This window comes from Eublepharis macularius, chromosome 13, assembly GCF_028583425.1.
Source record: "Eublepharis macularius isolate TG4126 chromosome 13, MPM_Emac_v1.0, whole genome shotgun sequence".
Lineage (NCBI taxonomy): Eukaryota > Metazoa > Chordata > Lepidosauria > Squamata > Eublepharidae > Eublepharis > Eublepharis macularius.
The window spans coordinates 52,764,465-52,781,710 of record NC_072802.1 but is presented as its reverse complement, the minus strand read 5'-3'; the positions used below and the strand labels follow the sequence as shown (position 1 = coordinate 52,781,710).

The 17,246-nt window shown below is 47.4% G+C and overlaps 1 protein-coding gene across 1 annotated transcript in view; it reads left to right on the top strand.

Moving 5' to 3' along the window:
* Positions 1 to 5,938: 5,938 nt before the first annotated feature.
* The window catches only part of LOC129341409 (phosphatidylethanolamine-binding protein 1-like), a 30,926-nt gene continuing 19,618 nt past the window's right edge, over positions 5,939 to 17,246 (top strand). Inside the window, exon 1 of the mRNA XM_054996589.1 lies at positions 5,939 to 6,227. Coding sequence (XP_054852564.1) covers positions 6,093 to 6,227 — 135 coding nt within the window. The 5' untranslated portion in view covers positions 5,939 to 6,092. The remainder of the gene's footprint in view (positions 6,228 to 17,246) is intronic.

Below are 17,246 nucleotides of genomic sequence, written 5' to 3'. Positions count from 1 at the left end.
TGCAGCCGTGGGAAGGCGCCGGAGGGGAGGACGGAGGGAGGGGGGCATCCCTCGCCCCTCCCACCCAGGCAGCCAGAAACCGCAGCCGGTCCTCCCCCCGCGGAATTCACTCCACGTCTCCGGGCCCGGGGAGCAGCGACCAGGGCGCGCCTGAACATGTGCAGAGTGTCTTTCTTCCCTAACTCATCGGCCAGGCGCAAACAAGCGGCCCACGCGCTAAGAGAAGGACGCGATCCTCTGCGGGAGTCAGCGCTGCCTTGCATGGAGACATTGTGGAGGGTCGCCACGGAGGAGCCCCGGGCCCTCCTGGCTGATCAATGAACGGCCAAAGCCGAGGAGCCGGTTGGCGCAAGAGGAGGAGGGGACGAGGTGCCGGACCGCGCGTTTACTCTTCCGGCGCGCCGCCTTCTAGCCCAGCGCACTGTTAACATACGCTTCAATGGGTCTGATTGCCAAGTAGGCAAGGCGCAAAGCCCTTCGTTTAAAAACAAGATGCGGGTGTGTGCCACTCATCTGCCTTGATAAAGGGTTACGATCGTAACGTGGGAGAAAAAAGAACAGCAATACATGCCACTGAAATACTAAAATCCTGAATTTGAATTCCTATGCAGACAGAAGTCTCAACAGGGACTGGAGGTGGCTAGTTCAGAACAGAGAACAGCAGGCTCTCCAGCGCGCCTTAGAAACCATCAAGATTTTCAGGGTATAAGCTATAGAGAGTCTCGAAAGCTCAAACCCTGAACATCTTGTTGGTCTCTTGGGTGCCACTGGATTCCAGTCCTGCTGTTCTACTGTAAACCAACATGACTACCCACGTAAAACTCACAACACAAAGTATTGTCCCTCTGGGTCATTTGCAAATTAACATAACACAAACCTGTCTTTTTCAGATTACAGGGTTTTCTGGCCAGTCTTTTTTCACAATGTCTCCCCATTAGTGCCCCTGTGAGTGTATCTGTGCCCTATGAAGGTCAATTTCACGCTCTGATTTCCTTGATTTAACACCTTTTGAGCTAATGTGATAGAACAAAAGGACCGCCAAGGTCCCTTGTTGCGTGGATGCTAAGTTGGTGGTTGTGTTTATATTAGTGGGCCTCCCCCATGATGAACATAGATTCACCTTTTCCAAAGTGGTAGCCTAGGCTAGCCCGATCTCATTGGATCTTGGTAGCTGAGTCAGCCCTGGTTAATACTTGGACAGGAAACCACCAAGGATAGGGTTTATATACAGAGGTGGCCAATGGAAAACCTCCTCTGAACATCTCGTACCATGAACAACCCACAGGGCTGTGACTTGATGGCAAAAAAAATGCTACTACCAGGTGTATGCAAACACTGAGTAAACTGCTTGTCTGTATTGTCCTGGGGGGGAGGAGTATTTTACTACTCTCACGCTTGATCAGAAATTCAAGGAAGCACAGTAATGTAAACCATCACCTCTTCTTTTGACAGACCAGTACAAATGACTGGGTCACTAATGTACACCTTATGCATTTCTTAGTAAGTGGTTGCATGTATGGACCCTGACATCTTCACTCTTACTCATTTCAAAATTCGTATCCCTCCATTTCAAATCACATATCCTTTGTGCAAGTGAAACTCATGACTGTTTACTGTTGCACCACTTTCTGTTTTCTTGCACTGGACTTTACTTGACAAAACATTTTCCAACAAGATTTGTGCATCAATCTATGAGCAATTTACAGTGCAATCCTAAACAGAGTTACACCCATCTGAGTTAATGGGTTAAGAAGGCTATAACTCTTAGAACTGTACTGTCATATTCTTTAGGTGATACATTTATGTGGTGTGAATAAATTAGGTTTAAAAATGTATGCATAGTCAATACAAACTTATCTACAAAAGCAACCATGGAAAGTGGGGAAACAAAATGGTGGACAAAAAAGAGAAATATAAAAAGACATGAGAAGAGAATGTTGGCTCATTGTTTTGTGCTCCAAAATCTTGGATTTGAATGGTGTATATTATCACTTCTGAATTTAATGCATCTCCTTTTATTTTAAGGACCCTAGATCCCAATATTACACAAGCAAGGGATCATTTTCTCTATCCACAATCTCCACTCATCATGTTTGTACACTGCGAACAGAGAATAATACATTTAATCCCCTAAAACTCTATTGTGTTCATCATTGTCTAGAGCACTCTCATTCACCCTGCCAAATGCACAATCGTTTTTGCATTTCATTGCCAGCTCTGTCTTCTTGCAACAATAAGGGTGTGAGGGGAGGAGACTTGTGTGGGCAATTTATGCAAACTGTCGATGCAGACATGGCCTGGGCAAGTTTCCCTTATGAGAAATGGCATCAGTCGCATGTAGATGTCACTGTGCATTTGACTGATGGTGCATTCCAAACCTCAGCTCTAAACAGAAATGAGAAACAACTCCAGCTATATTGTAAGTTTCTGTTCACGTTAAGTGATTTGACAGTGGCACGCTTGATCTTCCAGCGCAGTAGAGCTTTCTGCTGTGCTCTACGCAACCTTGAGAATGATCAAAGGTCCTTTTTCAATTAGATCAGACACAGAAGAGGCAGTATTGTGTAGTGGTCAGGGAGCTGGACTATGCCCAGGCCTGGTAATAGGTAATAAATTCAAATCCACACTGTCACAAAACTTCCCTGGTGTTCTCAGGCCTGCTGCTGTCTCTCAGCCTAACATAGCTCACAGAGTCGTTGTGATGAAAAAGTGCAGCAAGGGAGAATCACACCAGCATCTTTGGGAGGAAGGATGGGATGAAAATTATATCATTATTGTTGAAAGATAGTCTTGACTACGGCTGTTGGTCTTCATCTGTAGTCCAGCACTGCAGGGGGGTTGGGGGCATATTCTAAGGCCAGCTCTTACTTCATGCAAAGAGACCATGAGGCCCAACAGGCATTGCAGGTCCCCCCACATGAACTAAGGCTTAGTCTCCACCAAAGGAATGGGGTAGGCGATCCCATGTATGCTGGTGGTAAGCGATCCCATATTTGAATGTTCCTCTAAACAAAAACTCTGGGGTAGAAAATGATCCCACTAGAGATTACGGCTCTGGCTCTTGCCTATTTTCAGGGAACATTCTGCTAGTCAGCATTTAGGGCACACCACTATGTGCTCATGTTTCCTTATCATCTGGTTCGCCTTGCTGGGTTTGCCATTGTGGCTCAACCTCTGTGTGCATGTGTGTGTAAATATTACTTTGTCTCTGCATCTGAAGAAGCAAGTCTGGCCCAGTGGCCAGGCAAGTGGAAGAGCCTGGAGCAAATGGAAAACCTGGGGTGTAATTGAAGGATGGTAAAAAGACCCCTGTGGCGCAGAGTGGCAAGCTGCAGTACAGCAGCCCAAGCTCTGCTCACACGACCTGAGTTCAATCCTGGTGGAAGTTGGGTTCAGATAACCGGCTCAAGGTTGACTCAGCCTTTCATCCTTCCAGGGTCGGTAAAATGAGTACCCAGTTTCCTGGGGGTAAAGTGTAAATGACTGGGGAAGGCAATGGCAAACCACCCCGTAACAAAAAGTCTGCCAAGAAAACATCATGATGCAACGTCTCCCCACGGGTCAGTAATGACTCGGTGCTTGCACAGGGACCTTTACCCTAATTGAAGGATGGTAAGCTCCTCAATCTCGGAACCAGTTATTGGAGCTGGAAGGATCCCTTGGCAATGACACGGGGCACACAAAGGCCTACACAGACATTCCTCACCTGGCCTTCTACCAGCTCCATAGCTTTACCCCCATCTTTCTCTGCTTCATATCCTGCTAAAGCTCTGACAATCACTCCTCCTGCCCTGCTGCCTTCTGCTGCCAAAATGTCTCTTTGGAACTAACTCTACCCATTGCACATGATTGCTCCAGATACTTCTTTCTTCTGTTCCAGCCTTGGCTCAAAAACTGTGGCTTCTCTTCTTTAGTTCTCTTCCTCAGCCCGAAACTCAGGTTCTTCCTTTATTCCTCTCCCTTTTCTTTGGAAATTCTCTCAGGTGAAGGGTTGGGGCCACAGCTCAACTACACCATATCAGCTTTGCAGGCAGAAGGCCTTGGGAACTGCCCCTGGCAATGAATGAAGGATCTTAGGCAGCTTGGCTGGGACAGACCCAGAGGTGATTCTTTCAGTCGTAGTAGACAAAGCTGGGCCAGGGATCCAACTCAACAGAAGACGCATGTTCAAAGGTACAGGCCAGGCCATGACTCAGTAGAAGAGTGTAGGTTTTGCCTGCAGAGCCCTAAAGCATCTTGAGTAGTGGATGTTAGGAAAGACCCTTCTCGGTCTGAGACCTTGGAGAGCAACCAAAGGTAGAAGGACATTATACTGAGCTAGATGGACCACGCTTTTTGATTCAAGAAGACTTTTTTGTTTCTGTAAAGTGTTGGTGCTATGCTAACTGTTCCTACTATTACTATTTATAATAATATGATGACCACGTTGACCTGCAGGCTTCATAAAGCTTCTGCTCCCTGAACCTCCCATGACAGGTCTGCCAGCGGAAGGAAACTCAGTTAGGATATAGAATTTCTTTTTTTAAAAAAAACTTTGCAAAAAATTCAAGGACTAAGATTAAGAAGGTAAATTAGTTCCCAGATTTGCAAACTGATTTACTGACAAGGAGAGCTCTGACTCTCGAAAGCTCACACCCTGGAAATCTAGTTGGTCTTTAAGGTGCTACTGGACCTGAATCTTGCTAGTTTATCAATGTGAATATGCAAGAAGGGAAAGTCATAACGAAATGAATGTTGAAGAGACTTGTAGCTCTCTGGATGCAAAGAAAGAAAGAAGGAAAGTGCAATTTTTGAAGAAAGAAAAACAAGAACTTCTTCACTAGACCAGCTTTCTCTTAGAAGGCCAAGCTGACACTTGCGGCTTTATAGTGCCCCCTGCTGGCCACTGATGGTCCACGTGAGAGGGATGCTCGGTGCTGGGAAGTTTTACGATGTGGGTAGAAGTTTGTCTGCACCACTTCCGACCTTTTCCGCACCGGCTATTTCTCCCCCCTCCCCAACTCGGCCCTATACTGTGCCGGATGTCGGAGCTTCTACAAAAATTAAAAGTAAGGTGAGAGTGCGAAAAGACCGATTCCAATGATTAATCACCTGCGAACTAACCGAATATATTTACAGACATTTATGTATTACCAGATCTTCATCTTTTATTGTTAGCTGCTTTGGCACGGCACGCAAACGATTAGATAGGTGTAAAAACAGATAGCTACCCTTACTAAAAATCATCTAGAATAGTGTCGAGTTTATAAAGAATAAAAACAACCACCACCGTTCTTTTGTTCTTCCCTGTTAGAGCTCAACGCATGTTTACGCAACGCAAGTAAGTCCCACTGACATCAACGGGGCATACTCCCAAGTAAGTGTGCGCAGCAGCCGGAAAGCGTAGCAGCAACTCGCAGCCTCGCCGATCAAATTTGCAGCCGTACAACGCGAGGCTAAATGGCTCCTTAAAGATCAACATTTTATTCCATCGTAAACTTTTAGTAGACCGGAGCTCACGAAACGTTACCCTGGAATCAAATATTATTAGTCTTTAAAGTGCCACCAGACTCCTCTTTGTTTGCTTTGGCTGCAACCGAAAAACACTCCACTCGACAACAAATCCAAGGAAGCTGACTCCCGAGTAAGTAGCGAACGACAGCCGCCCTCGGCACAAGACTGCCTGTTCACCCTGTTGACGTTCCATGGGCTTGCTCCCGAGCAAGTCGCATGCAATTGCTGCCTTAGCACAACTGTGCCTGTTTGCTAGGAATTAAACTCCGCCGACTTCAATGGGGCTTACTCTCCCGCAAAAGGAGCCCCGCCTTAAAGCGCCCCCGCCGTTTCGCGCGAGGGCTTGGGGTTCTCCCACCTCCCGATCATCTGAGGACTTCCAGGATGGGTAGGCGGACCTCGGCATTGGCACCAGGCTGGGCTGGCAAAGCTTAGCTTCGCCTCTCTCCTCCTGCTGCCGGGCCTCCAATGGGGCCCTTCAAGGCTGCTCCGAGCGCCGTGGTTGGCTAGGGCTTGCGGGGAGGGATCGCCGGGATGGCTGAAAGAAGCGGCTTCCTCTCCCGGAGCTCTGACTTGTTGCTTGGGTCGCTGCCCCGAAGATGCAGCTGGAGCTCAGCCAGTGGAACGGAGCGCTGAGCCTGGGCGAGGCGGAAGAAAAACCGGCGCATCCCCTGCGAGTGTGCTACGGGGCCCTGGAGATCGAGGGACTGGGCCAGGTGCTCACCCCGACCCAGGTAAGGAGCGGCCCCGGGACTTCTCCGTCTGCCCTCCGTCCCTAAGTTTGCACGAAGAGCTGCGAGTTGCTTGAAGAGAGGCGTGTGTTTCTCTGGCCATGTGTAGAGTGCCTTGCTTTCTCCCTTGAGCCCAGCTTCTTTGGCACAGCAGCAGCATTATTATTTTGTATTAATTAGATACGATTTGCCCAGTTAAGGACACTCTCCCCAGACAGACACACACCTAACCTGCCACTGTGGCTGCAGATATTCCCTTCCCTCTCAAAACTACCAGATGGATCAGATTCGGTTCTTTGGGTCCAGCATCCTGTTGCCAACAGCACCTAGCCATACATCTCTGGAAGATCACAAGCTCTGCTGTTTGACTGTGGCGCCTTGGATATACTGTTTCTGACCATGGAGGTTCAATTCAACGGCTAATTTGTTGTGTAGAAAGTTGTGACGATCACTTCCATGAAGTACAATGATGGCAATCAATTTAGATGGCTTTTGAAGGGAGGGGGAACAAACTTCTGCAGCTATGGCCCACTGGTGGATCATCCATGTACCAAAGCAATTATAATCTCTCAAATACGAAATGGAGAGGCAGACAAGAGGAGTCTGTTGTTACCGCAAGTCCTGTATTTGAACTTTATCAGAAATGGTATTGGCCAGGTTGGTTTCACCAGAGACAGATTATGTTTCTGGACATATAGGCACTGTTTAGCGCCCATTAAGATTTCTAGAGTTAATATTTAAATAGAGGAATGTTGTCTTTGAAATTTTATATTTGAACAAAAAAGACTGGTGAAGAAAACAAACCAGAAACAGCGGAAAGAGTGATGTCCTTGGGGCGGTAACAATGAAATGGACAGGGTATTTTTTTTTTGATGGACAAATACTCAAGGTTGTGGGTTAAGAGGTCAATTCCTAGGAACTCCTCTCTCAAAATAAGAGCTACCTGTGGCTAAAGATTTAACAAATGGAGCACCGCAAAAGTATTTCAAGGAATTAACAGCAGGACTTTGACTCGCTGGAAAATACAATCATGCTAGGAAAAATTGAAGGCAGTAGGAAAAGATCAAGTTCCAACATGAGATAGATTAACTCAATAAAGGAAGCCATGACCTTCACTTTGTAAGACCTCAGCAAGGCTGTAAATGATAGGTTGTTTAGGAGGTCATTAATGCATAGGGTTGCCTTAAGTTGGAAGCAACTTGACAGGCACCTAACACAAACTCATCTGAAACAAAATGCTGTCAGCAGTCCAGCCATCTGTGGGTCAACATTTTCCATTCTAATGTGGACCAACTGCTTACAGATAACTTTCAGCAACAAGAGTTTTCAAATTTGGATTTTTGCATTTGCAAAACAGAAGAACAAGTCAATCAGAAATACCTTTCTTGTATATTTGGCAAGCTTTCTTTAAGACTCTGCATCACTAATAGATGAGTAATTATTTGTAACGTTAGCTGGTTGTATCTTTAAATGCTATTTACTGGTTTTTACATCAATACAGAACATAAGATTCACACTTCTTTGAGACAAGCATTGAAAAGAATGCTTGTGAAATGAAATATTTCCTATAAACCCATGTCTACCAGGAACCTTACGGTTCTTGAGATTGTTGTATTGTTTTAGCTATTAGTTCTATTTAGATAAAAATGCCTAACATTTCCACGGGCCTTGTTAGATGCCTTGTGAATGAATGCTTTTTTCGCTTTGGGCTCTCTTAAGCTGTACACAATTTTAACAATAGTAAGGATTTAATTAGTGTGTCAGAAGACACTGTCAGTGCGATCCTAAACAAAGTCTGTAGAAGTCAGCTGGCTTAGAAGGGTGTCATGCTACTGCTTAGGATGGCACCGTACCCATTAAGTTCCATTTTATCACTGGGGGAATCAGTCTATGCATTGCTTTGTTGAACTTGGTTACCAAAATCTGACCTACATGTTTCTCATGTAAAAATCCTCCCCTCCTCCAAAAAGTCTGAAGATTCAAGGTTTTTTTCTTTCCAAAGAGGTTTTTCTAAGCTGACAGTTTCCTTAGATTTTGCAAATTTTCTCCCGTATTTATCCTCAAACCTTATTTGTATCCGATTTTAGTTGTGTTGATGCTTTTAAGGGTGCTAAAAGTGTGCATTGAATAAGGGGTTAAAAAGGAGAAAAATAAACAGTCTCTGCTAAAATTAGAAGTGGAGGGAGCTGCAACGTAGGGACTAACCCTACATTACGTTGTGCTTGTGTGTCTCTTCCCCTCCCCGCCATTTCAGCGGAATAGACTATGTTAAGAATTCCAAGCATAGAACTGAGTTTCCAGGCTCACAGGGGTCCGGTTTAGATTGATGCTATGGTATTGGGTGGGGGAAGGTTAAATCTTTCCTCCTACACTATTTTCCCAAACTGAAACAACCTTGTGGAGCCCATTTTTCCTACTTGGGGGTAGTTCACACAAAAGCTTCCCCACCTGGGCAAATACATGCAGCATAGAATTGTTTCAGGTTGGGAAAATGGCATGGGGTGAGAGGTTTAGGCTGCTTCTCCCTGCCTATGTTGGTAAATTCCTGGAGGTTTGGGGGCTGGACCCTGAAAAGGGTGGAGTTTTGAGGAAGAAGGGACCTCAGCAGGGTATAATGCCATAACAGTCCACCCCGCAAAGTAGCCATTTTCTCCAGGGGAACTGATCTCTGTGGCCTGGAGATCAATTGAAATTCCAGGAAATCTCCAGCTGCCAACTGGAGATTGGCAACCCTACTTGGGAACCCCAGGCAACCTGGTCCTTATCTGAACTGGGTCCCCACGAACCAAGGAATTCAGTTTGGAGGGTGGAACTCTTGGTGCATGCCGCTGGATAAGACTTGGCAATTCAATGTATATTTCAGCCCTAATTATCTTTTAAAAGGTGTGTGTTTGTCAGAATCCTTGCCATGAAATTCATTGTGACCTTCAGGCATTCTGACCCTAACCTACCTCACAGGGTTGTTCTGAGTATAACATGGAGGAGGAGATAACTATCTTCGGCTTCTCAGAGGCAACAGAAGATACAAAAGGTAATAAAAGAAAGAATTGACATTACAATTGGGAAGTGGGTGGGTGAGTGATGGACACTTTCTTAAAATCCAGCTTTCACCAAGTGTCACACTCAGATATAAAATCAGGCCAAGCATCGCAGCCAGGGCACAACCTGGCCAGAGATGATATCTTTTGGGTTTCATTCTTTTCAAGAGGAAGATGGTCCTGAGCACTTGCTTAGCTTTCCTATTGAAACCAAAAAGATGTATTGTCGAAGGCTTTCACGGCCGGACAACAATGGTTGTTGTGGGTTTTCCGGGCTGTATTGCCATGGTCTTGGCATTGTAGTTCCTGACATTTACTGATCAGATGGGAAAGCTTATGAAAAAGCATAACCTTCAAGCAGTATTCAGACCCACCCGAAAAATACAACAGATGCTACGATCAGCAAAAGACAGCAGAGACCCCCTCACCTCTGCAGGAGTATACCGTATACCCTGCAGCTGTGGACAAGTTTACATTGGGACCACAAAGCGTAGTATCCAGACAAGAATAAAAGAACATGAAAGACACTGCAGACTTGGACAACCTGAAAAATCAGCAGTGGCTGAACATAGCCTAACTCAAACAGGGCACAGTATCTTATTCCAGGACACCAAAATACTGGACAACACTTCCAACTACTTTGTCAGACTGCACAGGGAAGCCATTGAAATTCACAAGCATAAGCAAAACTTCAACAGGAAAGAAGAAACCTTAAGAATGAACAGAGCATGGTTTCCAGTTCTGAAAAACACCAGGCTAACAAAACACTCTATACCCGACAATAGCCCTGCAGAGAAGATTAGCACATCAAACACCAATCCATATGCAAAAGAACCTCCTCAGGATACAGTGAAGCCTCCCACCATTAGCATTCCACACCCTGGGAAACTCTTACAGGATGACTCAGCTCAACCCCACCCCTCCTGAGTAGATACAAATGACCTACCAACATCTTTTCCACACTGTGACACTGAGAGATCTCTGTCTTTTGGTGCTACACCTCTGAAGATGCCAGCCACAGCTGCTGGCGAAACGTCAGGAACTACAATGCCAAGACCACGGCAATACAGCCCGGAAAACCCACAACAACCATCAAAACCAAAAAGCCTTAACTCTAGCTTAAGTTAGGCGGCACAAAAGTGATCTCTCACAGTCCAGCATTGTTAGGTATCTGCCCGGACCATTGTTTCAGCCCTCCAATCACAGCACTTAGAGCAAACCCCTCATTTGCATGGCTCCCACTATATAAGCTGGGCTAGGGGGAGGTCACCTTCATTTGCAGTGGGGCAGCTGAAGAGAAGAGGAGGAAAAACAGAAACGCCATGGCTCCCGTACCCAAAGACCAGAAGGCTCATCTTCAGAGCAAGAAAAAGAGAAGGCAGAGCAGGCCCCAGAAGAACCCGGCCAAGCGAAGCAAGCTTCCTCCTGGAGGGAGGAGGAACATTTGCCTCATTAGGCTTCCCAAGAGCTGCCATCTCCAGAGCTGCCCGCTCATGTCCTGGTGTTTCAACAGGCAGATACAGGATAACGTCATCTCCTTCTCCATGGCCAAGCACTGCCCGGGCTCCTTTTGGGCTGCCGCCTATCGTCGGATGACCACGCAGGCAGGAGGGCAGAAGAAGCAGCAGCAGCAGCATTGCACCCACGCTTTCCCACACTTTCTAAACGCTGCCGTCAAGGTCAAGCGAAAGGGTGTCCCTGGGGCAAAAACGGCCAAGCCGCGAAAGCGCTACTCCGAGGAAGAGATTTTCTACCGGTTGGCCAAGCCAACCGATGAGCACGCTGGCCCCTCCGGCACAGACACCCAGGTGCTGGAAGGGGCAGAAAGCGCTCCTGCCATCCAGCCTCCAGCAGGAACACTCCAGGCAGCGCTGAGCTAAAGGCTCTCCCTCCCTCTTCTCCCCACGGCAAGTTGCAGGCCTGTGGGAAGACCGGGGAGAAGGGAGAGGAAAAGAAGCCACCAGCCTGCTTGAAAGATCCGCGAGCCCCGAGGAGATCATCTGCACCCAGAGATCCATCCTGAGCAGGAACCACCTGGCCAAGCCAAGGACCTGAGTTTTATTTTAAGGAAAGGTGAGATGTGCTGCGTGCTTAAGGAGCAGGACAGTCACTTGGAAGGAAGGGGTCCCCCTCTCGGAACTCACCTGCCTTCCTTCCTGAGTGACAAGTGACCGAAAGGCACCAGCCAACACCGTAATGCCAAGTGAGGATTGTTGAATCGTGGGTGTTTCCCCCCTATGAAATTCATCTCTAAATACTATTAAAGCTGGATCTTTTCAACCACATACGTGTTCTGGGAATTCCTTCTGACACTGGCACACATTGGGAGGGAGTTGTGCTTGAGAAACAATCTCAACAAGTGAGGGGGGGCTGATTTCTTGTAAGAGACGGATAAATTTGTTTGGAATATATTAGTTTTCCCGCTAAGTTCATCCCAGTGAAAACTCAAGTTGCCACAATTTTATGTCCTTTGCTTCCCATTCCAGTTAGGAACTATTGTTACCTCTAAACGGCATTCCACAACTTGGGCTAAAGTTGACCCTCTATGGGTCTAACTAGGAGCTCTTTTTAATTTTATTAAATGCGCCTGCAGGGAGGAGCCAGTTTTTCTCAGGGTCCTACTGTGGAGGTAGTGCAGAGGGTTGATGTATGCTGATAGTAAAGCAAGTGACCTGTGGGTCTGGGAATTGCTCCTGTTTCAGATCTCCGCTCCAGGACCAACCTGTGAGAAGGGACTGGGGTTCCACATTTCCTGCTACAGTGGGCCACTTCCTGCTTTTCACCGCTACATGGTAGAGCTGCATGGGGCTGAAGGGCAGTTATTGGAGGGACCAGTGGGTCATTGCAGTGCCAAAACTTCACTTCCCAAAGTATCACCATTGCAGCAGGCAATACTGTAGGATCCCCCACCTCCACTATAGGATTCCCACCAAATCTCTACAGCAAATTTTATCTCAGGTCTGTAGCATTTGTACAGGAAGTTGCACATTTGCTGTGTCTGAAACAGAAGTCAGCCCCTGCGAACTATTAACACTGTGGGCTGCCTGTCATATCCCACCCACCCCTCCATTATTTTATGGCTAATATAGTAACAAAAGGGAGCAGTCAAAAATCATTAAGTTCCTCCATCTATCATAACTTTTAAATGAAATTAAAAGTGTCAGAAGATCCAATAACATGTCTCCCATGTCTTATTTACATGCACATTCAAAAATACTCTGTAGTTCAATCGCAGCCATTTTGGGTTTGCCGAAGGAAAGAGGGCATTTGATCCCAGGATGGTGCAGGCTGGTTGATGTTCAGTACTTTTGCAGTATTCTCTTTCTCTGTGTCATGTATAGTAGTTTCCAAGCCACCTCTTGGCAGGTTTACATGTGTGTGTTTATAAACTGCTTTTTGTCAATCACATCATTATATCGCATGCAGTTTTATGCGCAAGAAGAGCCTAGCAACTACTCCCTGTGGTAGTTTTGCTGTTGGTCATGATAAGCAGTCATAGGATGAGAAAGAACACTCATCCTGCAACCATAAGCCATCTGATTTTTTTTTTACTAACCGAAACAACACATAAGAGAGTGTACAAGCTTTAAGTTCTCCAGAATTATTTATCTGACAGGCTTTGTATCAAAAATATTTAAAAGATAGGGAGGATAGCTTTTTGAGCTCCAAATCTTAAGGTCCAGGGCTTTTTTTCATCAGGAACGCGGGGGAACGGAGTTCCGGAACCTCTTGAAAATGGTCACATGGACGGTGGCCCCACCCCCTGATCTCCAGGCAGAGGGGAGTTTAGATTGCCCAACTTCCCTCTGTCTGGAGACAGGGGGCGGGGCCACTGGGCATGTGACCATCTTCTCCGAGGGCAACCCACTGAGTTCCGCCACTTCTTTTCCCAGAAAAAAAGCCCTGTTAAAGTCTGTTGGCTGCATTCTGAGTAGAATTAATACCATGCTGACTTGGATAGATTAAGAGGTTCTAAGTTGAGCTGGCAGTAGCTTTTTAACGTTCTGGACAGAAGGGAATAATGGCAGCTATAATATTCTAAGGTCTACTTTTACTATAGTTTCAGGCAGTGCTTTCCCCCCCCCCTTAACTAACAGGTCCCCGGTACTCATATTCTCCCCTTTCAGCCCAAGTCCCACATGCCCAAGAGGTGCTGGTACTCCATAAAGTGATGCCCGTAATCAGGGCTTTTTTCTGGGAAAAGAGGTGGTGGGTTGCCCTCGGAGGTGGTCCCGCCCCTTGATCTCCAGACAGGGGGAGTTTAGATTGCCCTCCGCACCAGCGGTGCGGAGGGCAATCTCAACTCCCCTCTGTCTGGAGATCAGGGGGCGGGGCCACCAGCCATGTGACCATTTTCAAGAGGTTCCGGAACTCCATTCCACCACGTTCCAGCTGAAAAAAAGCCCTGCCTGTAATCCATACCTGTGTGTATCCCTCAAATTAAAAATTCCTGCTTTAAGGGTACCAGAAGCTGGAACAGTTCCAGGTCAGGTTTTATTTACAGCTCTCTGCAGGCTGGTTTGAGGCAAACAACTATGAAAGGCTCTCAGTGGTGGTTGTTTTTTCATTCCTTTGTTTCTTACTGCTTGTTCTGAATGAAGTTATATTCTGTTTACTCAAGAAGGCCCTCAGCATATTCCTAACTGATTGCATCTTACAGCAGCCCCAAATGAAAATATAAAGGCCACAAGCAATTCAAGAAATGCCTTTGGAAGGATTCCAGAATGTTCAGATGCTAGTACTAGAGAAGAGTAGAGCAGCCAAGTCTCCTGCTACATAAAGAAAAAGTGGGATTGTGGCAATGTTGCAACATCAATTCCAGATGCTTGATGGATTTTTCAGATTTCTACAACAACACTGTGATGTTACTTCCAAGTAGGGTTGCCAGGTCCTCTTACCCTCCTGGTGGGTAGGGGTAAGACCCTACCACCTTTTGCTCCCCCCCCCACTGCTTACCTGACTGGTGGGGGGGAGCGTGTGGTCCCACACCAGTGCAATGATGTCACTTCCGGGAAGTGACATCATCTCAGAAGGTGAAGCGCAGGAGTGCTCTCAGGGCTGTGTGATGACATCAGGGATGTCGTTGTGCTGGCTCCAGGAGTGCACCCAGGAGGAGGTCCGTTCCCCGCATTTCCCCCCCACCGGGTATGTGGTGGGAGGGGGAGATCCCCCCAACAGGGGAATGGGATCTCTACTTCCAAGTAAGCTTTCCAGCTCCTGGGGGGTGGCAAGGAATACCCCACTTCCAGCACTCATTTCCTGCTGCTGCTTGACAGAGATTCTTTTTTAAAGTAGCCATTGGGCTGATGGAGTAATATCATTTCTGGGAGAAAACCTGGTCAGAAGTTATGTCAGTCCTCTCTAGGAATTACTGAAAATGCTGTGGTTTTGCCATAGTGTTTCTGGCAATTCTTACAGAGGACTTCTGGGTTCCCCTGGAGGTAGAGATCCCATTCCTTTGATGGAGGCAGGTATCCTCCGCTTCCATCCTCCACTTACTTGGGGGGAAATGTGTGGGAACGAGCCTCCCAGGTGCACTCCTGGGGCACTCCCACATGTGCTTCCCAGGAATGACATCATTGCACTTCCCCGGGAGCACTCCTCCGCTTTGCAGTGGACTGCTTTGCAGTGGACTGCTTCAAAGCATGTGCGCATCCCTGAACCTGTGTGATGATATCATTTTCTGGAAGTGACATCATCACACAGATGCTTGGAAAAAGCACAATGGGAGCAGCAAAAGATAAGCCCCAGGTCTTCCCTCCACTGGGAGGGTAAGAAGACCTGCAACCGTACTTGGAAGTGACATCATGAGGTTCCCAATGGCTAATCCTCCCCAGATTTCCCATTGGTTGCTAGGCCATGTCTGGCAACCCTAGGCGAGGGTACAAAACCAAAAGAGATACCTGTAACTCCTCCTTGCCCCCAAACACTTCCTGAATTGCCAGCAGATGGCTGGCAACCCTACAGAAGAGGTTAGGATCTGAAGATGGTGTCCACTGACTTTCAAAATGATTTTCACCAATAGAATTATTTTCTTCAAGTGCAAAAACTGAGGGGGTACTATCCACGTAGTGTTAAGACTATCTCACATAAACATGGTATCCCCCCCAAAAAAAATCAGGAAGAAGAGGAAAAATCTTCACAAAATCAGAGTCTAAATGTATATAAGAGTTTGATACGTACTGGGTGTGGCCGTGAAGAGATGAACTCTTTAGGTTCAACCCTTGGTATTTATCAATTATTCTTTTAACAGGACACAAATTTAAAGTGCAAGAGAGAGAGAAAAAACCCTAGATATCTTCATGGAACACATCTAAAACATTATTCTAAAATCTGAATCACATATGTGGTCATTTGACAACATGCTAGCATTTCTTAAGACTCCACCTTAGGGGCTTTCAGTTAAACATAAATTGAATGGAATGTTAATCACTGCATTAATGGATTGTTTTTGAGGCATCTTTAGAGTGTACAACAGTCCCGTAAGGCTGCCTACTATTATTTCTCCTCATATTGCAGACTAGAAACAAAACCCGTTGTGCAAATGAATTCAATGGGCTCTAGAAAGCTGGGGCTGGGGAGGGCTGGCATAGGGGTGGGGTCTGGGGAGGATTGGCAGGTGGGGGGCAAGGGTGGTCTGGGGAGGACTGAGAGGCAGGAGGGGTCTGAGGAGGATTGGCAGGTAGAGGGGCAAGGGGGGTCTGGGGAGGGCTGAGAGGCAGGAGGGGTCTGGGGAGGATTGGCAGGTAGAGGGGCAAGCGGGGGGTCTGAGGAGGGCTGAGATGCAGGGGAGCGATGCGCCTGTAGCCCTGTGAACCTCCCTGGAGCTGGGACAGAACGCATCCCGGCTCCACCAAGAGCAGCCTGCTGCAGCTCCGGTGGGGCTGAGAGGGGGCTGGGCGCATCGCCTCTACCCTGTCCCCCCGGCCCTGCCAAGAGCAGTGTAGCGTGGCTCCAGTGGGGCTGAGAGGGCACTGGGCGCTTCGCCCCATTGCCCGGGCTCCACCGGGGCTTGAAGGCGTGTCACTTTTCCTGTGCCGTCCTTCTCCTCCAGCTGGGCTACGTAGCCCAGCTGCAGAGGGCCAGGGAGACTCGCTGGGCCATCTGCCGCCAGCAGCGCCCTCCAGAGGAGCACCAGGGTCAATGTGCGTTGTCGGAAAGACGCTAAGGGAATTATATAGTAGGATAGGGATCTCAGATTCCCTGGTGGAGGCAGAGGATCCCCCACACTCACCCTCTGTCTGCTGCCACCACTCATCTGGCCAGCAGGGGGAAAGGCAGGAGAACAGACCTCCCAGAAGCTGTCCTGGGACAGCTCAAGAACATCACTCCCAGGAGTGATGTCACCGCTCCATCTCAGAAGCTCTTCCGTGGCAGGCTGATTTGGGCCCCAAATGGGCTGAATTGGGCCCGTTTGGGGCTCAAATCAGCCCACTGTGAGGCATGGGAGCACTCCTGGGCCCTGTACAATGATGTCACTTCCTGGAAATGATGTCATCACATGTGTGCACTATGCATATGTGTCAAGACCTCACAAAAGGTGAGTGTTGGGTCCCCCCGCCTGCTGGGTGAAGGGAACCCAGGAAGCCTTTAGGGACTATCCTACAGGAACATTGTTGATTGTCATTATGCTTTGCATTTGACATTGTAATTATTGTTAATTTATGTATGAGGTACACTTGAGCACTGAGCACTTTAAAAACCTTAAGAATTTGTGATAGAATCATAAGAATTGTGTGTGATTTATTAATCACGAGTGCCATCGTTTGGATAACGGGTGAAGGGACCTGGCAACGCTAGGGAAATAGAAGCAGTGGGGATGTGCAAAGGGACGTAATTTTCATTGCAGTTTCATTGCACTGATGTGACTTTTGGAAGTGAACTGATGGCATTGCAATGACCTCTAGTCCCTCCAATAACTGTCCCCAGGCCCCATGCAGCGCTCCCTCCCTTGTAAGAAATCAGCCCCCCCTCACTTGTTGAG